This window comes from Rhodnius prolixus, unplaced genomic scaffold, assembly GCF_049639745.1.
Source record: "Rhodnius prolixus isolate KJV_2025 unplaced genomic scaffold, Rpr scaffold_1, whole genome shotgun sequence".
NCBI classification, from domain to species: domain Eukaryota; kingdom Metazoa; phylum Arthropoda; class Insecta; order Hemiptera; family Reduviidae; genus Rhodnius; species Rhodnius prolixus.
This window is the reverse complement of record NW_027411581.1, coordinates 61413012-61428555: the sequence shown is the minus strand read 5'-3', so window position 1 is coordinate 61428555 and position 15544 is coordinate 61413012. Positions and strand designations below refer to the sequence as shown.

Sequence of the window (15544 nt, the reverse complement as noted above, 5' to 3'; positions counted from 1 at the left end):
GGCACTAATATTTGTTAATTTTGTTTTTAAATTGGGTCCTAATTTAAGAGCTTGAGTAGCTGTTTTTTGGTACCTTGTAATCTTGCAATCTTGAAGGGAATTGTAGGTGAAATAAGTGAATAATTGAAGTAATCACTGACTGTCGGCTTCTTTCGCCGCACTTCCTTGAGCATAAGGGTGAGTGGTTTCCTCACCTGGATCTGCTCTAGGATGAGCGGTCTCCATAAGTGTAGGGCTCAGTGGACCTGGTTCTGGTTGTACTACAGAACATTTCGTTAATTTAAAAAAACAAACAAATAACTGTTACTAGAGGATATTCCGAACAACAGGCTTTGGTAAAATAGAAAAGAATTTCCACTATATTTACCTAAATTTTTGAAAATGCATGTTCAGTAATAAACTAAAAATGAATGAAAAAATACAGATGGTGAATTATTTTGGTGGAAAGAAGTTGTGCAGGTCTGTACACGCTGGACAAAAGGGTAGGGAAACTCGGTGTTTAGAGTAGGATGTAACGTTTGATGTGAATATTACTTTGAGAGTAATACCTAAATTTAGTCGTCTGACCTAACGTCTAGTCCAGGCCTTGTCCCAAAGACGTATCTGGTCAATTTGGACCTATTGCAAAAACAGCACTAAAAAAAATGGCAGGCAGATTACAGTAATGGTAATAAAGGGAGATTCTATAAAAATATGGTAGATTAGTTACCTAGACAACCATGGTTTAAGGGAACTGTCACTAATAAATGGGTTGTTACGACAATAAGCAGGCTGAGAGCGAACCACGCGGTGTGTGTATCGTATCTACACAGGATCAACAAAAGGCACAGATTGCAATGTGGAGGAGGAGGATTCCAAACAAACTGTAATGATATGTCCACGTTATGTAGTAGAAAGGAAACGAATGTTTGACGATTTATACAGGTATTTAGATGCACCATTTCGCTACGAAGACATAATATTCGATGTGCTTAAATCTGTAGCATAGCTAACTAAGAAATATGAGTGTATTTAAAAGTTATAGCCGAATTAGAATGAATGGAAGAAAATGATTAGAGAAGGATTACGTGATTTTAATTTCGGTTAAGCTATAAGGATGGCAGGAATATAAAGTACTGATCCATCCATTAGTTGTAAGGTTTATGTAAATAGTTGTATATAGTAGAGGGATGAATGTGTGAAGCGAATGTATTTATAAGTAAGAATGGAGAGTGAGTGATATTCTAGTGATAAGCACCTAGACGATGCTGGCTGTATGGCGAAAGCCGATGCCAAAAAAAAACAAAAAATTACTTTGAGAGTAAGGAAATGTGAGCAATGTGGCGCTTATGTTCAGGTCGATTTCCATTTCAAGTTATTTCATCCATTAAGAACATTTGTTTACTCATAGCTAGTAGTAATCGCAATAGAAAGTTACTGCCGAGTAAACAATGGAATAGACGTGCTTTGGGTGTAGAAAGTAGAGCAAACTGCCTCTCAATTGTTGGTCGCAATGTAAAGAAATAAGAAACAGTAAGAAGAAGTAAAATGGAAATCAAACAAAAAAATGTTGAAAATATGAAACGGAACAAGTAAAGAAGAGAACGCCCAAGCTTAGTGAACCCATACATCAAACAAAGAAATAAGTTGTACAGAAAACAAAAGTTCAGCTGGCTGCTGAAATATAAGTGGCCAACAGTATAAGAACAATGTCTCTCAGGGTTTTCGACGGATTTACAAAACACTCATAGTTATAATTCTATATATTTATACCAAGGAAAAACTGAGTTCCAGCTATATCTGTGGCTATAAGCTTGGCCAAAGGCCAATACTTTTAACAGCTTTACTACCAACACAGTAAGCCCTAGAATATCTAATTTAACGAGCCATGAAATTCTTTAAAATATATATCATTCTTTTTAAACACTATGTGAAAACAAATTAATTTTTTTACATTCAACTTTTGGGTGTGATTTTATAATTTTTTACATTAATGAATTTAAATTAATAACAATGGTTGCTTTCTCTGCAAACCGCATGCCCAAACTTGTAGACATCATTAGTCGTAAAATATATTTATTAAAAAAATATAGAATGTTGCTAATGAAACAAAAATATATACTGTAAGAAGAAAACTAAATTATAAGAAAAACACATTCATAACCGCACTCAAAGATTACTTGTATTTGTTGTGTAACAAGTCCTCTTAGTAATAAAACTAGCATTTTTGGTAAACGGTCTTTTCATAAGTCATTGAGGCACTTCGAACTGAGTCATAATAAAGCAAAATTTCTTCAAAATACTTTTGAATCACTTACAATTCATCCAATTACAGCACGAAAATTGGCTAATATCTTTCAACAGTATTTTAATTAATGCCAACATATATTAATTATAAATGCAGATTTACATTACATTTTAATTTCGTTTATTTAAAAAAAAAAAGAAGAAAAAATGTTAATTATATAATTTTTACCTTGGCTCAATAAAATTCACAAGGAGCTATAAAGTTTAAACAGCTACTCTATTCAATTTAACATTTGCACAATTTAAATAACAATTTTAAAAGATATGTTTTATTCTCCTACAAGATAAGTAATTAAAATTTGTGGTAAAAGATAAATTTTTCTGCAGTAATTTCTCAGTTTAAAAAGCATTTGCACATGTTTTAATGATATATATTGGCTAATTTTGGGTATTCCTTTAATATCAATACGTAACGGGAATTCCTGCGGAGTTGAGCATTCATTAATCTCAATTATGTTGAATTATCAGCTTGTCTATAAAGTAAAGTACGTCTGCTAGTCACCTCCGCCAATGACACCTAATTTGATAGTTTTTCAGACCGCCTGAAAAAATAGGCATTACTTACTTTTTTACAAGTCCCCAATTGACCACATTAAACAAGAAGTGGCTCAACCGTTAGTGAGTTGTAGTAAATGTTCAGAATTACAAAGAACTAGGTAGCTGCCTTGGCTAAGGATGCAGCATATCAAAAATAAAGAAGTAAACAATATGTCTAAAAAGTCTACATTCATCATTTGCCATTTCCTTTCGCGCTTAAGGTTACCGGTGATTTTTCTTCTTTTCAGCCTCATCCAAATTTTCTACAGGGAATGAGGAAGAGATATGAACGGATGACTAACTAACCTAGAACACATGATGTTATGGTGCCTAAGTCTGTTGACTGGCCGCATTGGTTCATGTCCAGTTGCGGACAATGCCAGAACGGTGTGGCATTTCCTAAGAGCTGAATCAGCTGCTCCGCCTCCACCGCCACCACCTTCTCCTCCACCGGCTGAAGCACTGTGAACGTCCAGACGAGAACGGGACCATCTGGACAGTAGGTGAGAGCCTAAGGCCAAACTTGAACGCCATTTCAATCGTTCTGGAAAATAAAATAAATAAAAACAAAATGAAAAATCTGAAGCAGAATAAACTGAACAAATAATAAATTCATATATTATCAATTTTTAAGATAAATAAGTAAACGATTGAATTTAAGGAAATTAGAGTTTTGAATTAAAGGTTAAATCCTATAGTTGATTGGGGTGAGTTCTAGAATGCGACAACAACCAACTTTTCTGTAAAAAAAAGCAAGGCCAAAAGTTGGCGATCGAGTAGATTGCGGAGTGAAAGACTCTACATTGAGTTAACTGCTGGAAGTGACAATGACGTTGCAGCAGGTGACATAGAAATAGGGTTTAGGTTTATCTTTGATCTTTATCCAAGGCAGATTTAACGCTCATCGCTATATCGACGAGATATCCTTGATAAAAGGTCACGTTGTTCCCTTCTCCCAGTAACACAAAGTTGACCTTTCGAAATCATTCTTTCCTTCAACAAGTTCAATTAGAAATTTTAACTTAAGGAGCCGATTTAAACCCAATTGAACGTGTTCACTAGCGTTCAAGGCGTCACCCAAAAAAGCAAAGAACCTAAAAGAGCTGAGTCATCCACCATCTTCAGCCAGACTGGAATGAGGTACCACGAAACATCATTCGCTGTGAGTTCCATCGCTTTAGAAAATATATTGTGGACCATAGTGACGTAATGCAAAATTAAACAACGCAATTAATGCAAAGGGTCAACTAGGATTACTTTATTCAAGCAATTGTTAAAAATTTGACTTTTTGCTTTTACTTTATCAGCTAATATCAATTATTTCCTAATGAACAGAAATATTTCTTCTTTCTTATATCTAACTAGTCCGACGGTAAGCTGTATAGAAATTTAGGCTACCTCTCAGGCTTGGAAATGGCCAAGTAGTAAACAAGGACAGACCTTTAACAAAGGAAATTATAAAGTAGAAAGAAAAAGCATAAAAAAGTACAAGTAGGAAAAGGAAAACAAGAAAAACTTATGAAGGAAAAGATTTGTTTTTCATTGGTCCTCCTATCGGAAGTTGGAAAAAAGGAAATCCGATTAGAGAGTTGTAATAGAGTTAAAAAATAAAGAAAACACTACTAAGAGGAAATAATGTCGGTGGAGGTAGATGCTTCAACTACTTGTTATTATTAACAGGAAATGGTGAAAGTCTTCATCCACAGGAAGAAATGATTGTTGTACACATTTTAAAAGCAACAGGTTTCATAAACTAACGGAAGTTTTAAAAGTTAGTTTTCAAAGTATTTATAAATTTACTTAATAATAAAAAAAAAATTAAAAAAAAGTTGTTTAATGGAAAGATATACCAGCAAATTTCAACTCAATTTTTCGAACTAGACACACAAATCGTATTGTATTGGTTAAGAAAAATGTAATTAATTATTCTGCCGATTTCTCTGTATGTACGTATTCTTTAAATATTTATATCAGAGATAATGTGTTCTAAACTTCATATCTTGTATCTTCTCCTGGTCAACAGAAGTAATGTTACTATGTCGACATTTTAGAAACTGATTCTTCATTAGAAGTTCATGAATTGAAGGTACGAGATGCTACAAAAGAGAACCTATCTAAAGTACGAGATATCCAAATTAAATCAGTGACTTACTTTAAGTCATTTTTATTTATTTTTACAGCTTTAAAAACCAAAGTTATCTTTCATCAATTTACTTGAGATCCTTTAAAGAAAAGAGATGAACAAAATGTCACTCACTACGAGTATTTTTCTTTCAGGACACTAATATACAAAAAACTATAACTAATTAGAGGCGCTACGGTAGCCGAACTAATTATACTGGAGTATTGCAACTAGGAAAAATAAATGAAACTAGTTACAAAGTTGCATTATTACAAGAATCTAATAGTTTTATTACATAACCATAATGATTCACTGAAAGCAATTTAATACTAGCAATTAGCGGTTAGTGCGGTTTTAGTGTCCACAAAGCTAATATGTACTATTGGTTTGTGGGGTTCGATGCTTGGTCTAGGCTTTAAGATTTTTTATTTAATGGTTATTAATAGGAATTAATAGTAAAGAAGAGTGTTCGCTAGTCGCCTCTGTCCACAATACCAAACTTACTTATTGGAGGTAAGGCCTGCATGAAAAAAACTAAAAAACAACTGAGAGAAAGACGCGGGTGTGTAGAAAAATAATGGAGAACGTACGAGAACCGTGGAGTGTTCCTACAGTGAAACAAAACAAAAATAATGGAACAGAAAAAGAAGAAGACCAAGAAGTAAATGGATAGATGAATTGTGAGGACAAGAGCTGGACCGAAGAAGAGAGGTGTGAAGCACTTCTCGTTCATGGTTTTGGATAACCATTTGTCAGCCAAGAAATCCCAAGAAAAGAGCTGAAGACAATTAAAGCGGTATGACGAAGGAAACTACAAACACTCTAACGGGATGTATCTTCCACTTTTTAAAGTTTTTCTCGCAAAGTGCTTGGTAAATTCATAAATCAATAATTTTTTTTTACTTTTATCACTTTTTCCAAGGTAAGTTAGTCTAAGAATAATTTTCGAGGAAGGATTGGGGATTGCCCAAGCTGGATTTCAGTGTAATGTCAGTAAGGATTTAAATATGATTCAAATTTCCAGAGTTTGAAGAAAACTAAAGAGTTGAAACCTTGAAAATTCTTCTTTTTAAATAAAAGAAAAAGAAGAAAATATGCTATTCAAGTGATCGGATTAAGATGACGCAACACGTGGATACCAGTTCTCTCCCTCTCTATCACTTTCTCCCCACCACTAATTCTCTTTCTCAGCTGCCAAGGTTTTTCTTTTACGATTATTTTGTAAACAAACTTATTATTAGAAGTGAAATAATAAAATAAATGCATAATTGTTCACAAAATTATATGAATACACTTCAACGAAAATTATTAACAACAAAGTTAAACTCTATCCATTTCCAATGTTGCCAACTTTATCTCTAGTTCTGGCTGTTGTAGCTGAATTTTTTCTAGTTATCATTTCACTTATTTGATGAAAAATCTTCCGAACGATGACAATTTTATGTGGAATGAAAGGTAGATCTATCAGGCCGTTCTGTGTTCATTCAAGAAAAACCTATGGCTCTGAAAACTTGGGTGTTTACCGGAGCAGATATGTTTAGGTTAGTTACTTGGTAAAGAAATATTCTGAGAAGGAGTTTTCAAGAAGTGGAATTTAAAACGAAAAACAAAGCGAGAAGTTGGAAACCCAAAATTGAAGAAAGAGATTCATGGCTGAAGTTACTACTTTAAAAGCATCCCAGGGAAAAGTGATCCAATGGAAAACCGAGCATGAAATAGAACATGAATTTGAGCCATCCAAACAATGGTAGAGTAGGAGAATGTTGATGTGAGACTGGAACAGGAATGTTCGATTGAATCTCTGGGCCTTCGAAACCTTCCAAGCCAATGAGCGCATAAGATTCAAACAAGAAATCCAAATTCCACGATCCTTCCAGATCCAGACATCGCTATATTGCTTTCATTAACATCGGCAGGTGTGTCCCATTTTGTACTGTACGTCTTTTTTTTTTTTACAACTTAGTTATGGATAGCAGGATAACGAATACTTAGTAGAATCCGCACTAAGTAAGTCTGAATATACGTTTTAGCAATAAAACTGGAACGCCTTGATAATCCGGCTGTTAACACCCGGATTAAAGGTGTTTTTGAAGTTCAGCTCCCAGAATTACGGCAGCAAATATCTGTTCCAACACTTGTACTTTCCAGAAAGTAAAACGTTCCAGCCAAGTAAGTAATTGATTTTCTGACTGTTCATTCAAAGAACTGTAGTGCCTACTTTCGGCTTTAAGAACGTCGATTTCCGGTGTTCAGTTATTCTTCCTACACGGAAATGTGGTTAGCCTTTTCATAATTCAATATTATCCAAGTGCCAGAACTGATAATCATCTAAAATAGCACTTTAGAGGTGAATCGCGCCTGAAAGTTGCCTGAGATAGTTTCAAATAATTGTAGTAAAGTAGAAGAGTAAAGTAATCGTCTATTTTTTCAGGCGGGGCTTAACGTCCAACTACCAATTCAGGTGTCGTGGACGGAGAGCGGAAGCTCATACTTTACTGTAAACAACTTTTTCTGTCATACTCGGGATTCGAACTAGAGATCTCCTACTTACAAAGCCACGCTCTTGACCACTAGACCAACACCCAAAAGTATTAAAACTGTCCGGTAGGACAGTTGTATAAGGGTTGATCATCAAAAACTGCACGAAAAAGCGTAACGTTGAAAAACACCCAACTTTGACAATTTTTTTCTCTTTTTCTATAAAAGATAAAATTCCCAAATTTTCTTTATAATATAGGGCAAATCCTCCTTTATGACTGTATTTTTTTTGCAACAACCTAGATTTGATAGATTTTGAGAAAAAAGATGCTGAAAATGAGCAAAAACGGCATTTTCAAAAAATGTTCTTGTTCTTGTTCTTGTTCTTGTTCTTCTTCTTGTTGTTGTTGTTACCTTTTTTGTAAACAACGTAGCGCCTAAACGCGTGAACCGATTTTCATGAATGAGGTATCATTCGAGTCGGAATTTTATGTAGATGTGCCTTTTGGGGGTCTCGACCCTGTACATCGAATGGGAGAGGAGTTAGCCCTCTTTATGTAAGGCCCCCTCCAAAATTATTATTACTAATTACTCTGTATATCTTGGCCCGATTTTGATAAAATTTGGTAGGATGATAGGGTTAGGGCTCCCCTACGTAACATTAAAGCGGCGATCTGCTCTTACACTTGTTAAGGGGAAGTATAGCAATCGTTGCAAATTATCGACACGTGAACCGATTTGCATGAATAAAGGGTCATTCGAATCGAAATTCTGTACAGATTTGCACTTTAAAAGTCTCGACGCCGTGCCTCATAAGGAGGGGAGTTTGCCCCACCCAAATAAGGCCCTTTCTAAAACTATTATTACCAATATTTCTATAACGCTTAGTCCGATTTTGATAAAATTCAGCTCGAATAAGTGGTTAAAGCTCCTCTACGTTGCTGATGCTCTTGCACCTACTAAGAGGAAGTACTGCAATCATTTAAATTATCAATGAGTGAACCGATTTACATCAATGAATTGTCGTTCGATTCAAAATCTTTGCCTCTTTGCCTTTTAGGGAGAAGTACTGTAATCGCAGTTTATTTTTCTTACTCCTCTTAAAGGGAAGTACTGAAATCGCATTTTAATTTTGCTATTCACGTACAAATTACCTTCCTATTTTATTCAAAACGCTTTCTCAAAAAAATTGTTTTTGAGGATGGTTTGGGGACCGCAACTATAATCATTCTTTTAAAGATCTCTCCAATGGTAGTTACGGTTCCGACTTAGCACCTTATCAGGTTATAATGATAAAATTAAAATTTATTATTCCCAATTTTAATAAAATCTATATAAAGCAGATATGTAACTTTGCAAAACATACAAAAAGGAAAATCTATCCAAAAGGCACAAAAATCTCTTTAACAAAAACTTACAGTTTAAAATGTTAAGTATAAGGGTTGATTAAACGCCAAAAGGTACACAAATCAGCAAGTACCCAACATTTCATTAATACTTCATTGATATTATTTAAGTAATTTTACTGCATTAATTTTCATTCATATTTTTTAGAATTTATTAGATGTTTCACAGACCCTTATGCTGGCCAGTTCATTCATTTTCTTTTTCTTTTATTTTATGATTTAAGGCGCGTCAACATCTAAGGTTATTGGCGCCCGGAGCTTTTTTCAGTGCACTGCCGGCCTCCGTACAGCGTTCTCTCGTTACAGACAACACTGTCCATCACCCGGACAGTGAGCTGTTAGAAGCTCTTAGAAAGAGAAAATCTAAGGGTCTGCCGCTGGATTCAAACCCGGAACCTCCACGTGGGAATCCAATACGCTAACCGCATAGCTAATCCCTTCCCTTTGTTCATTCATAATATTTTATTTTTTTGTTATAATTATGATAAAATGTATATTATATCTTCGTAATTAAATAGGTACTTTATTTTAGCTTTATTCCAAATTATTCTTCTGATTTATCTTTATTATGCCCTTTATTCTGAGTAGTCACATATATATATGTACATGCACGTTGAAGTAGAAAAAGACAAAGGCAGAGTCGGCTACTATTTAAATTTGAATCACGGATTTAAAACAATATTTCAGTCTAGAATTCGACTTTCCGAAGTATTTGTGAGCACAAATAACGCGTAGGTAATATCAAGTAAATTATTCAACAATAATTATTCATTTCTCAATTGTAATTTAATGTAGTCCCTCTAATTTTACTTATAGTAAAATACTGAAATAATTATGTTAGCTGTCATAAAAATATGCATATCTTATTTATCTTATATTCCAAATATATAATACTGTGGGAAGAATACCTAGATTGAGAATGTAATTGAAGAAAACTATATTATTTGCGATAAAGCCAGATAATTATTACCTATTATTATAAACGTTTGACTACTACATAAAGTAACAATTACTTTAATCGAAGAATGAACTTAAACCGACGATTTTTATTTAAAAATAAAAATAAATAAATGAAATCATTGATGAAGGTTGGTGTAAGCATTTTTTAAAAAAGTTTTTGAATTTTTCAGCCTCATTTTTTTTTTTTTTTTTTTTTAATAAAGTTTTTCTTTTTAACCTGTGATAAATAGTTTGTTGATTAGATATTAAAGTCAATCTAAGTTAAATGGTGTTCTACTTGAACAAATATTTTGTAGATTAAAATGGTCAGCATAAGGGTCTGTGAAACATCTAATAAATTCTAAAAAATATGAATGAAAATTAATGCAGTAAAATTACTTAAATAATATCAATGAAGTATTAATGAAATGTTGGGTACTTGCTGATTTGTGTACCTTTTGGCGTTTAATCAACCCTTATACTTAACATTTTAAACTGTAAGTTTTTGTTAAAGAGATCTAGAATTGAGTTAAACACTCAAGCATCTAGGAAATCAGATAAAAGGGCGCAACTCAATATGAACAGTTTTCAGAGCTTGTCACAGGCTGTTTTGACTATAGAAAGTTCTAACATTTTTGTCGGAAAAATTAGATTTTTCTAGAGCCAACCAATGTTGCCCATTTTCTTGCAGGGTAGCAAAATAACCTAGTATTTATTTATTTTTCCCTTACACTAACTAGTAAGAAATAGAAACATGTACATTTTCTACTTAAAAGACAGAAAAGATGATTTCTACTAGCAAAACAAAAGTGCCACTTTTGATTTTTCAGTTCTACAGGATCTACTCTATTTTGTTGAAAAATCGTTTAGTCATTACTTTTATTTAGATCCATGTACAACTAGAACACTTATTGGAAACTTTTCCCAAGAATATCTCTTTACTGAATGGATTTTTCACTTTTCTGGACTTCTGGGTCTTTTTTTAAATAAGTTGGAATTGAATAAAGAAAGAAAAAAAAAGTGAAGCTGGGACTTCCAGAATTGCAGTAAATGAATCATGTAAGTTCACATATGATACTTTTTTATACTTCAACTTTTATTTTATTTTTTTGAGAAAGCTTCAAATTGTATTTATTTATTTTTAGTCTAATGCGCTAAACATTATGTGCATGTAAAATCTTTAATTGCAAATAGTGCAGCTAGCTGAGTACATTTCTTGTAGATAGACGCATTTGCATTAAATAGACGCTCCTACAAGTAATTCTTTACGAACATTATGTTTAAACATGTTTAATGCATCATACATGGAAATGCAATAACACGTGTGCATGCAATTTCCAAATTAAACATGTTTCTAAACAGCAAACAGTTTATAAACAAATTCTATTTATTTGTTTTTTGTTATTGTATTATCAATTATGGAGAAAAGTGCAATGGAATAGACTTTACTAATCAATTACGTACAACAGTACTTTTCAAGGAAGCCTGGCCTGACGACTCGATTTAGAACTGCTCTAAAAACTAATGTTTTAAGAAAAATGATCTAAATAAAAGTCGTATTTAATTTACGATATCTAAAGAAAAAAAAACATGTTAAAATATTATAAAATGGTACTTCAAGTTAAGAAATTACAATCGCTGAAATTATCGCAGTCGATTATCGCAGGGTATTACCAAAATTTTCTACAGAAAGACGCACAAATGCACAAAACATTTTACCGAATGCTAATGACCACAAAATGTGAATTTTCGGTGAAAACGCAATTTAGAACATGTGAAACAATCGCATAATTTCTGTTTCTTAGGAGCTATGATAAGGTAAAAATAATAAATATTTTTCAAGAATTGCAGTTTCCTAAAGAAATCACAACTGGTTATTCTGTTGACAAGATGTTTATAAATTATGTACTCACCATTCACTATAACAGTAGGCGTGAGAGCTAAACCCATTGGGGTTACACGCACTAGCCACAACACTGCGATTACATTAGGTTATAACCACGGCTAAAATGATCATACACACACACTAAAACACATTAACAGTTATAACAAATTGTGTATGGTAAAAGAAGAAGTACACACTCAATGACCACGTAATTGTGGTTGGCTAAGCCGCCGAAAGGACAATAACCATTCGGTTAGCCACCCGACTTGGCTTTTACCATCTTCCACTAATAAACAGCGCTGTTGGACCAACAACTACCAAGTACTCTAAACGCCAGACGACTGGTGCGGTCGCAGCGCTCACTAAGTCTAGTGGTCGGCCTTGAAGGTTCAAACTGACCGCCAGCCCGCGCAATACTCTTCATTTACTAATGCAAACCTCTTATTTTTCCCTCCAAAAAAAAGAAGAATAATAAATCCTATAATTATATAATTTTTTAAATCACTAACTCGTTCTTTAGAAGAAAACTTTTTTATCTTCTTTTTTTACAAAAATAAAAATAAACTGAAACATTTTGATGTTTGCCTCTGATGTCTTAATTTTTCTTTTTTTAATGCAACAAATTTGGCGCAACATTTTAATTTTATTTTAGCGCTAAAAGTAACAAGAATAACGCGGAATGCTCACAACATACTCAGAATCTAACAAAAGTTACACCCAGTAAAATTCCAAGAATCTTTTCTCTTTCACTTTAATAAGTAATTGATTTATAGTTATAGTGATTTATAATGATTTATAGTGACAATTATTGTTGATTTCATAGCAGAACTGTACATTTTATAAACAAAAAACTGAAAATGAATGTTTGGACCATTTTAAAATCAATCCAATCGAATTTGTGAGATGATTAATTCATTACTAGCAAAAAAGCTGGAAACAGCATCAAAGCAATGGTCGATATTCTACACCAAAAGAGGCGAAGATGATTTCATCTGTAGAGAAGGTCTACGGCTGGTTTTTTACTGATTACCTTGTAAAGGGTAATAAATAACCCTAGTGAATACTAGGTAAGTGACAAAGGGATAACTGAAGGATTTGCAGTACGAATCATCGGTAAGTCCTCCTTACTCACTTCAGTTTTGGCACACCCCACTGACTTTCTACATTTGTGACTGATGTAGGTGGTAAACAGTGAAAAAAAATGTTGTAGCAGCGTTACCACACTTTTCAGAAAAGCTGTTCTAGGGCGAAAAAAAACTATTAACTAGGCCAATTCACTATACATTGGACAAAATGCGATGAAGTAGAAAAAGTGCAACTGGAATTTTACATGAACATAAAACCCAAAAATTTGGTGTTAAAAATGCAGATCGACTGCAATGATTGTAAAACGTCCGATTTCCTTTAACTTTGCCATTTTTATTAAGCGATTATCTGATCTTAGAAAATACTTATGGTCAGTAATTTGGAGTTATTGGCTTTTTAAGAATATGGTTCGAGATTAAAATGGCAGCAAAACCGGTTGAAATCAACCCCATAAATGCCAAAAAATCCCACTAGCATTTTTTTTCTTTGAACTATATTTAACAGCCATATTTTTATTACATGAAGTTAGTATTCTAAGATTGTTAAAGTCAAATTAGATTTCTTTTTCTTTTTAAATTGTTCTTACAGAGCGGCATGTTCAATTTAGTAAAAGGAAAATATCCACAGTTTTATTTATTAACCGGTTCCAGTAAGTTGAATGGAAATATCCAAAGAACCATTTCAATATTATATTTCTCTTTTCCTTGTTTTAATTTTTTCTACTAAAACCTGTTCTTTCTTTTATTCAAAAAGAATATATATTTTAGAAAGATTTCAAAACTTTATTTAAAAAAATTAAGGGACGCTGTATCCTTAAACCACAAAATGATCTATTTGTCCTCAAGCATTCCGCTTGGTGGTGTATGGTGGGAACTGCATCATGTTCCAAAAAAAAAAGATCTGCGTCTCTAAGAAAGCCTAGTTCATGGCAATCTGCTACATAGTATAATTACCTTCTTCAACATGATACAACTGTACTCTTGACTTTCTATATCTTCTACTGAATTTTGGGTGATCATCCTCCACTGCTGAGATGTTCTCCAGGAAACCATCTTTTTTGGGTCTAGCTTCTTCTTCAAAGGGATCTTCACAGATCTATTGTCCCCCCAACATTCGAGACTATTTTGGTTCATAGCTGAGAACAGGGATAGATTTTTTGTTTGTTTTTATTTCTAGAAGTAACTAACTGTGCGTACAAATCTGAAACCTGCTTCAGGTACAAGGAGACCGATCGATTGTTTATTATCACTCGATTATTTAGTGGTGTTGCGATAGAAGACTGTGATATTTCTAGTTTAGACATTTAGAGGATAATTTGTCCGGTATTTTTAGGTAGAAATATCACAGTAACAGTCATCATAACCTTATCTACATAAACCCCTGAAGCCATATCCAACATTGAAGAGAATAACCATTCGGCTCCTTTGATTACTACCGCCTTAGAAGCTGTTCTTTCAATAATGGCTAAGCATTACTTAAATTTCAGTATTTGGATTATGTTTAAAGAACATTTTATCAAAAAAAGATCCAGAGGCAAAAAATATAGGATAACAGAACTTGGAAAGATGGCCTTTTATTTAAATTATTTAAATCATCTTCTTCCGCATAATCTATATATCCAAATTAAGATCAATTTTTTATAAAAATAAAGGGCTACAGATTACTTCCTGGTTGGTGATTTCGAGATAAATACAGAGTTCGCAAAGCGAAGGATAATTATGCAAACAACTAAACGTCCTTGCTTCACTTTAAATTTTGTTTCTTATTTAAAAAAAACAAAGAAATTAAAAAAGATCAATAAAATTACACTTTTCTCCTTGTTTTTCACTAATATTGTAACAAATAAGACCAACTATTTTAAGGTCGAATTACACTATTTGACCTCGCTACTGATTTCTTTCACAATTATTACCAGATATGCTTTTTCTTTTTTCGATTACTTTTTTCATTTGTTCTTGTAAGGTGTTTTAATAACCAACATTTTTCTTAGTTTTTTTTGTTTTTCTTTTTTACATTGCCTATTATTTCAGTCCATCTGGCCATCTTTGGGGATGAATACAAAATTAAGAAATTACAATATTCGAAATAATAAAATTCCAAATTTTGGTATAATTTATGGAAGAATTTACATTCCAAAAAAAAAAAAGAAAAAAGGAATATGAGAAACTGGAATATCATCAGCGACAGCACATCCAAATTTCTGGGTACTAATTTCAAGACGTAAAACAATATCACAAAACAACTTTGAGGAAACGGGGCTAATCAAAGAAATCTGTAATTTTTACTGCTAATTTTAAAGTCCATACACAATAGAGAAATACCGACCTCCACACAATTTCGGCTACGTAGGACTGTATTTAGACAGTCGACTTATATGGAACCCACACACTAGACTTGAAAAAGCAAGAACTCAATAGACGATACAAAGGGCGGAGTTCAGCCATGAACGTACAGAACAAACTGACTCTATACAGGACACTACTAAGACCCATCTGGACCTACGGAGCTGAGCTGTGGGGCTCTGCAAAAATTTTCCAAACATCTAAAGAATCCAATCCATTCAATCTAAAGTCCTTCAGCATATCGTCAACGCTCCTTATTATGTATCCAATTTAACCCTCCACACAGATCTCAATATCCCTTTTTGTCAATGACCTAAACCATTCTCGGCTTCCTTAATCTCCATAATAGCCCTAACCATACATCCTAATCCCAACAGCACAAGCCTTATCCACACAACAACCCATCCCAACAGTCCTCGACGATGCCTGAAATGACATTGGCCCCCGTGACCTTTTACCAATT

General features: G+C 33.4%; 1 protein-coding gene across 6 annotated transcripts in view; it reads right to left on the bottom strand.

Moving 5' to 3' along the window:
• The window catches only part of LOC141450811 (E3 ubiquitin-protein ligase RNF144A), a 146774-nt gene that overhangs the window by 10167 nt on the left and 121063 nt on the right, over window positions 1–15544 (bottom strand). For 5 of the 6 annotated variants that reach the window (XM_074121647.1, XM_074121645.1, XM_074121654.1 and 2 more), the window contains one exon: window positions 3130–3367. In XM_074121647.1, the coding sequence (XP_073977748.1) occupies window positions 3130–3367 (238 nt within the window). Of the gene's footprint in view, window positions 1–3129; window positions 3368–11681; window positions 12002–15544 lie in introns of those variants that run through there. The other variant, XM_074121668.1, reaches the window with a different exon arrangement.